The 7,460-nt window shown below is 32.6% G+C and overlaps 2 protein-coding genes across 2 annotated transcripts; one reads left to right on the top strand and one right to left on the bottom strand.

Annotated features, from left to right (window-relative positions):
- The first annotated feature begins 76 nt into the window (after positions 1 to 76).
- LOC115237443 (CDP-diacylglycerol--inositol 3-phosphatidyltransferase) lies at positions 77 to 2,143 on the top strand. Its single transcript, XM_029810483.1, has 4 exons — positions 77 to 366; positions 834 to 1,122; positions 1,206 to 1,369; positions 1,447 to 2,143. The coding sequence occupies exons 1-4, from the start codon at positions 321 to 323 to the stop codon at positions 1,599 to 1,601; spliced, it is 654 nt and encodes a 217-aa protein (XP_029666343.1). The 5' UTR covers positions 77 to 320; the 3' UTR covers positions 1,602 to 2,143.
- Positions 2,144 to 3,347: 1,204 nt separating this feature from the next.
- LOC115237441 (leucine-rich repeat-containing protein 47-like) lies at positions 3,348 to 5,799 on the bottom strand. The gene is made up of 4 exons (XM_029810481.1): positions 4,914 to 5,799; positions 4,313 to 4,771; positions 3,898 to 4,225; positions 3,348 to 3,764 (listed from the first exon to the last, which is right to left on the bottom strand). Exons 1-4 carry the CDS (start codon positions 5,518 to 5,520, stop codon positions 3,551 to 3,553), a joined length of 1,608 nt encoding a protein of 535 aa, XP_029666341.1. The 5' UTR covers positions 5,521 to 5,799; the 3' UTR covers positions 3,348 to 3,550.
- Between the last annotated feature and the right edge of the window lie 1,661 nt (positions 5,800 to 7,460).

The raw sequence follows: 7,460 nt of genomic DNA, 5'->3' as shown, positions 1-7,460 counted from the left end.
CGATTTAAAGGAACGCCAGAGCGGAAATACACGAAGTATGACCGACTCGTGTTACGGCCATGATTATAAATCGATATATCTCGAAGTTACGCGCTAACCGTCATTCGATGCGGACTTCTCATATCGTCGTTGACAGCCGGATCGACAGAGGGGAGAGGGGAGTATCGTGCGTGCGTGCGTGCGTCCGTAAAGGCGGTCGAGTGATCTGCGAATACGCGAGTCGCTAAGCGTATCTCCTGATAATCCTTGACACGCATTATCTTGTAGATAGATATTTATATTTGTGAACGAGAAAAACTGCGCAGGATACCAGAGCCAAAATGACAGAGTCGGAGAATATTTTCTTGTTCGTGCCCAATATCATCGGTAAATACTTGTCATTTTGTTATTAATATTACGTTTTTACTCTTCAAATAAATATAATGTGTGCTACACGTTGTAACGAATCGCTAGTTTACATTCGTACATGGTTCGATTGGCATACGTCGATGCCCGCCAAGATTCGATTCAACGAAACATAGATTTTTTCAAATATTGGATTTTCTTTTGCCCAATCATCCCGTATAACGTGATTGATTAATCAAATGAAAGTACAAGTGGTGCGAGCATATACGGCGCTTTTAAGGTTGCTTGTATTGATTGATTACAATGCGCTAGTGCTCCATGTAACGTTTATATCAGTCAGCAATAATGAAATTTCTCGCTATGATCTTCTTGAGAAGCCATAGCGTGTTTTGAATTTTTAGATTTCTATATGATTATTTTACTTGATAATTTCTGAGAAATAGAGCCAAAAATCAGAATACATTAAATTTTATGTATGTATTCAACAGGTTTTGGCAGAGTAATTTTGGCGCTAATTTCCTTTTACTTTATGCCTACCAATTATGTTATTGCATCATGGTGTTACGTGGTCAGCTCATTGCTAGATGCGATAGATGGCCATGCGGCAAGATATTACAACCAAAGCACAAAGTTTGGTGCAATCTTGGATCAGCTGACGGATAGAGTTGGCACAATGTGCCTTATAGTCACATTATGCTTATTCTATCCTGCCTATATCTTTTGGTTTCAATTGAGCATGTGTATCGATATAGCCTGTCACTGGATATATTTACACACGTAAGGAATAACATTTAACACATGCAAAGGAGACTGGAAAAAATGTGATGATTACATGTTACTCTCTTGTCAAAATACAATAGGACTCTTTTACAAGGAAAGACCAGTCACAAATTTATCGATATGTCTGAAAATCCAATCATGAGACTGTATTACACAAATCGCATAGTACTATTCTTCATGTGCGCTGGCAACGAAGCATTTTACGCTGGTTTATATCTTTTACACTTTACTGAGGGACCTATCTGTGAGTACCATAAAATTTTATCATTTTCTTTTACAATACAAACATGAGAGAATATTGCATAACATTTTATTTTGCAGTGGCTGGTATTGGTCTGTACAAATTAATTGTGTATCTGAGTGCTCCGGTAGCACTTGTCAAAGCTGCTATTTCTGTATTACATGCATATGTTTCGTGCATCAATCTGAGCATCATTGACGTAAAAGAGCGTCAGGAGCGACTTAAAGCGAATTAAATCTCTTTACGTACATATTACTTACTAGTCAAATTGAATGTGATTTACAGATCTTCCTATTCCATAACATATGTATATGTTTATATATTTCCATATATATTTTTAAAAAATGTTTAAAACTGCATAGCAAAGATCTCTATTTGACTTTAATGATATTTAATGCATAGGAAATATTATATCATGAAATTAGATCAAAAATAATGGCCAATTTCCTTATTCCTATTAAAATATATGTGAAATGTATACTTTTGCAAAAAAAAAAAAAAAAGAAAAGTTATTTTTTAATAATATTACAGCATTTATTATATTAGACCAATGAGCTATTAATGTGTTATTTCCAGGAGCTTTGATACTTTTACTTTTGTTATAGATATTATAAAGTACAATCTATCCATAATCTCTGTGTTTAGTACTTTTCCAATAATGACACAATTTAGAGGACCTAATATATCTTCTCATAATTAATGTATGTAGTAAGATTGCATCATTTTAGGGAATATTGTAGTCAGCAATGTGTTGAATAAAATATAATTTTAAAAATCTCTTTGGATATTTAAGTTTATTATATATAAAAATTATACTTCCATGTACACATCTTTTAAAATTTTAAACCAGATGAATATTAGTTTTGCACAAGGAAAACTCAAACCTAAAAATATAATATCAAGGATAACAAAAATCAGATACAAAGAATATTTCCAGCCTTAATTATTAAATATAAGAAAAGATAAATCATATATAGATAAATCAAATTTGTTGTAAAGAATTATTCATTTTATATTTTACTTATTTCATAACAACATAACAATGACCTTGATTTTATTATGTACATTAATTATGTAAAGGTTAATATATATTATAAGTCTTCTAAATACTGAGAAATTATGAGTATATTAAACTTTATAAATTCTGCAAAGGCAAACATTTGTATAAAAAAATCTTGGTGAAATAGAGAACAATAATTCACTGATCTAGTGTAACAATAAATGCTATAAAGCAGTACATATGAAACGTTGACATAAAAAAAAAATGACGTGCATGATATATCGTAATTGAAGCACTTGTATGTATGTACGAATACCAAAACAACACGTTAATTATAATACGTGACAGGTAGATTCGCACGCGTACGTCAGGCACCGATATCAATGCGAGTGCGTAAAATAGCTGCGAAAGAACAAATTCAACTCCTGCAACGATACGATAACTTGATATAAAATGACAAGAAAAATAACATACTAACCTCAAAGAAGATTCCTCATTCCCCCATCATGACCAGTCATAATTTCGGCGCCATGTTATCACTTCAAACACTCGCGCATGTTGGAAAAGTTGGTGGAAAATTTGTCGTGGATTTTTCTTCTTATCCTTAGGTTACTTCGGAAGATGAATTTCCTGGCGTACGGTCGACGGAAATGCCGTGGGATGATGCCGGTTGTCGTCCCGTTGAGACGCGGTCACGATACGCGCAGCAAAGTTACAATATTTATAAAAACAGATAAGAATTTTCAGCACCGGCACGTACTGAGACGGCGATTCGCAGCAAACACCGGGGCGCCACCGTCGCTGTCAGCAGCCGCGTCGGCGGTTTTCCTGTGATATTTGAACTTGCGGATAAAAACCACATCCTTTATGTAACCGAATAATCAATGTGTGATAGATAGAAAGTAGATGCCTTCGCATAATTATTTCGATACTTCTCTCGCAGATTTAAAGAATATCCGATAATTAATACATAAAACAGCATTACAGAAAAATTTTTTATTTAAATCTATGGTAGAAAATTTCTTACAATATCGAAACACACGAGAGGATCTTTGAATGACTGATTAGAAATATACGTATTAAGGCTCCTTCGTGTGTATCTTTTTTTTTACTTTTTTGTTTTTAATTGAATTTCAAATCGAATGCGAAACTGTATATGCAAATCAAAATATTAGCGAAATTAGTTATGGAATTCCCTCTTCTCGTTCTACAACAATATTTTTATCTAGATTCTCATCGAGATCTGCTCTTGAAGGATATATCAGTTTTTGATTTCCATCGGTATCTTCTACTTTGACTTGTTCAACAGTTATAAAGTTATAACCATGAGTTTCACTCAATTTTGGATTGATGATACCTGAGATTAACAATTCATTCAAGAATTGATCCAATACATTCCTAGAAGAGTTAAAAAAAATATAGCGTGTTATCATAGAATTGATCTCTTACATTTTAAAAATTCAAATATATTTTTACATAAATTTTATATATATAGAATCTTAAATTATAGATAATCTATGTTTTATTTCACCTGCAAATTGTGTATGATGTAGCACTCGTTACCTCCACAAACATTTTTTGAGTGGAAAGAGAGACTTTAGTTATATCACTGTTGATGATAGGTGGAAATGATATAATTTGTCCCGAATGATCCAACAGACACGGAAATAAAGATTTACCTTCCAGCGAATTTAAATATTTATATCTTTCAGGATATACATCTTGTTTTGTTATTTTGCGTACATTTTCAGCTTCTGCTTGCAATTGTTTAAACAGAGTATCTCCTGTGTATATCTTGTTGCGCATAAAAGGTTGAATTTTTAATTCCACAGGTGGCTTTGCCGTATATGTCAGATTCTCTAAAACACAAAAAATATATGTTAGCAAAATATTAATATAAAAAAAATTAATATTTTATATTAAATATTTTTTGATATTTTTTTTACCAGATGCTATGAATTTCATATCATGAGTTGCTATTGTAGCTGCATTTTTATTTTCACATATTCCATTATGTAATCTTGTTTGCAATTGAAGAAACTTTTTGAAACTTATCTCTGTGAAATTTATTTGTTTTACAATACATGCAGCTATGAAAGGTCTGACACCATCTACATATTCTGTAACTTTTATTGCTGTATCATGTATTATTCCTTGAATTAGTAATCGATGTCTTCTTAAATGCATTCGATCAAAACGAGGAAAGAGATTATCCATCTTTAAGTTTATATACTGATGAGCAATTTGTGATTTAGTTTCTGTAACGTTTAATTTCAGATAATCAAATATTTTTTTTGTGTTGCTAACACATTCACATAAGCGCTTTAGGTTGTCATCGGACATTTTATTCAGTTGTACATTCAGCTTCTCTAATTTATCACAATTTGCCAATTCAACTGGTAGATCTGTATTGTAATATAATTACATATTATACTTATTTTCTTACATTTATATAATTTTCAAGATTATTTGTATGCGAATCATTTTCAAACTTAATAATAAGAAAATATACAAGAAATACAACCAAAATATTCAACAATATATTACCTAGAAGTAAATTGCACTCAAGATTTAAGATCTTCAATGCTGGAAGTTGATTTATAGTAATCGGAACTTTCTCTATCTTATTATTATTGACATAAAGTTCCGACAAACATACGAGTTCTGCATAGCAGACGTCGGGAAAGATCTTCAATTTATTGTTTCCAACATTTAACATACTCAATGCGATGTTTGTACGCAATGACAATATAGATTCCAAAAGATTCGAGGAGAGATTCAGCTTCTTCAATTGAAGCAAGTTGCCTAATTCTTGTGGATAAGAGGTCAATTTGTTTTTTGAGCAATCAAACATCTTCAGATTAACTAATCTGCCAATCGAGCTCGGTAATTCGGCGATCTCGTTCGAATGCAATATCAAGGTCGTAAGATTCGTCAATTCCCCAATTTCTTCCGGCACACTCTGAAGACATGTTCGCGTTATGCTCAGAAAATTCAAATGATGAAGATTAAACAAATTCTTGTCCAATCCTGATTTTTTGAACGTTGCGGACACCCCCGAGCCAGTTAATATCAAATGATGATTGTTTTCCAGAGCTGCCTGTTTAAGGGCCACTAACGTCGACTCCTCGATTATTATTGGCTTTGTTGTCATTATTGGAGACACTAATTAATTTTATTCGCGAATTTTACAGCTCAGGCTGTGCGATACAAAATATACCTCGGTGAAGCCCTTTGCCCTTTTAGGTTATATACGTGTATGGGTCACTTTATGTGTGTATGTCGGATTAGAATAAACGAAATGTAAGCCGATATAAACACGCGAGCTTTTTCAAAGAATAAAAAAAATTAGAATAAGTCTTAAAAAAAAAGCAATAATAAACAGAAAAACAAACGATTCCTTTTCAAATCAAAACATCTTTTCAAAGATTTTGACGAGTCACAGAGAGAAAAAGAAAATCCGATTAAATTAATCGGAGTTCGATCAAAGTGAATTTTATTTAAAATATTTTAAAAGATGTTTCATATGTTTCATATAAGAACAGACAAAAGTAAATAGTAAGCGCACGAAATATGCAACAATATGTAAGATAGATTTCAGAAAAATAATCTTTTTTTAAACAAAATGTGTAAATGTCAAGGTTCTGCCAATTTCAAAATTGGAGTTTGAGTCTCGCGGTTAAATCGGGTTCAAGTCTTCGCTAAGCAGAGTTCAAGTATCGGCTAAGCAAGGTTTGAATCTCGGCTAAATAATATTCAAGTCTCGGCTAAATATGGTTCGTGTCTCGGCTAAGCAGAATTCGAGCCACTAACAATAAATGAATTTGAATTTCTACTAACAATAAATGGGGTTTGAATTTTTGTCAAATAGAATTTGAGTTTTTATTAAATAAAATATGAAAACCTTATTAGAAAATTATTCTATGTTAAATAATTAATATTATTTTGTTGTTTTCTTTACTTGACTTTTCTTTTTACCAGAACACTTGACCTGATGCGTAAATGTAAAATGCCAGAAGAAACGAAACGACCTGTATGTAAACGACACGCTAATTAATTTATTTATTTCGACCGAAAATTATCTTACCGTTCGTAATAGAAAAGGGAGAACGACTTCTTGACATTTTGTCTAACATCCTGTTAGATATATTTCAAACTGGTTTTAGATAGCGAAAAGTAGAATTCTTGTAGAGCACCATTCCTTTAATCTCCCTGCTACATATCTGCATGTAATTAAACGCTATAAGACATTGGTAGGTTAATGACAGACAAATAGTCGCTAATGATAAAAAAAAAATGTAAACGGTCCGTGTTGCAAAATTATAAACTGTGTATAAATGCTTATCTAGTACATATATGTATATAATTTTCCCCTCAACTCGCTCATTTTTTGCTGCGCAGATTCTTATGATACACCTTAGAATTAAGTAATATATTTTCTTGATACTTTGTTCGTTATTTCGAGCACGCAAAAAGCCGCATGTAAAAACTTGACGACGTTTTCGCGATATCTCGCATGATCTTATCCAGCGCAAACTAGCGATATTACGATATATGAATGGTATTGAAATCGACGACCTTGGAGATTATATTTCCGTAGTACTGCCGAGGTTCTTCGATGACAAATGTTTGTTCGGTGGAATTTGCATGTGAATGATACGCGCGAGATATTAATCCTGGCTTTATGGAACGAATGTGCTAATATAAGTGCCACTCTCCGATTACGTAGACGTAGACGCTACTTGACGCTTCGGGTGGCAATGTCGACTATCTAAACAAATTCTTCCTTCGGGAGAAGGGAAATGAACGATAATCCATTGTCTCTTTCTGTCTTTTACGCTCTTATAATTTTTTATTGCTTGAAATAAAAATGCGAATGCGATTCGTCTTCCTGAGTCACCGAGATACCGCATTTTAATCTTGTCCATAATTAAAAAATTTATCTTCTGAATTTTTCTAGATCGATTACAAATTAAATATCTCTAAAAATTGGTTTTTTTTTTTTATTCATATAATTACCTTCTTTTTAGCGGGGCAAAGAGCGCATTCTAATCCTGTATCTCATAAATTACAATGTCGGCAATAATTAATAAG

Source organism: Formica exsecta, unplaced genomic scaffold (genome assembly GCF_003651465.1).
Source record: "Formica exsecta isolate Colony F162 unplaced genomic scaffold, ASM365146v1 scaffold295, whole genome shotgun sequence".
Lineage (NCBI taxonomy): Eukaryota > Metazoa > Arthropoda > Insecta > Hymenoptera > Formicidae > Formica > Formica exsecta.
This window is presented reverse-complemented; position numbering and strand designations above follow the sequence as displayed.

Excerpts from the sequence above, each read along its gene's own strand:
- LOC115237441 (XM_029810481.1), bottom strand. The coding sequence starts at position 5,520 with ATGACAACAAAGCCAATAATAATCGAGGAGTCGACGTTAGTGGCCCTT. Across the intron at positions 4,772-4,913 it reads TGAGTGCAATTTACTTCTAG|ATCTACCAGTTGAATTGGCA; the intron begins GTAATATATTGT and ends ATTACAATACAG. Across the intron at positions 4,226-4,312 it reads TATGAAATTCATAGCATCTG|AGAATCTGACATATACGGCA; the intron begins GTAAAAAAAATA and ends TTTGTGTTTTAG.
- LOC115237443 (XM_029810483.1), top strand. The coding sequence starts at position 321 with ATGACAGAGTCGGAGAATATTTTCTTGTTCGTGCCCAATATCATCG. Across the intron at positions 1,123-1,205 it reads CACTGGATATATTTACACAC|GACTCTTTTACAAGGAAAGA; the intron begins GTAAGGAATAAC and ends AAAATACAATAG. Across the intron at positions 1,370-1,446 it reads CTTTACTGAGGGACCTATCT|TGGCTGGTATTGGTCTGTAC; the intron begins GTGAGTACCATA and ends TTTATTTTGCAG.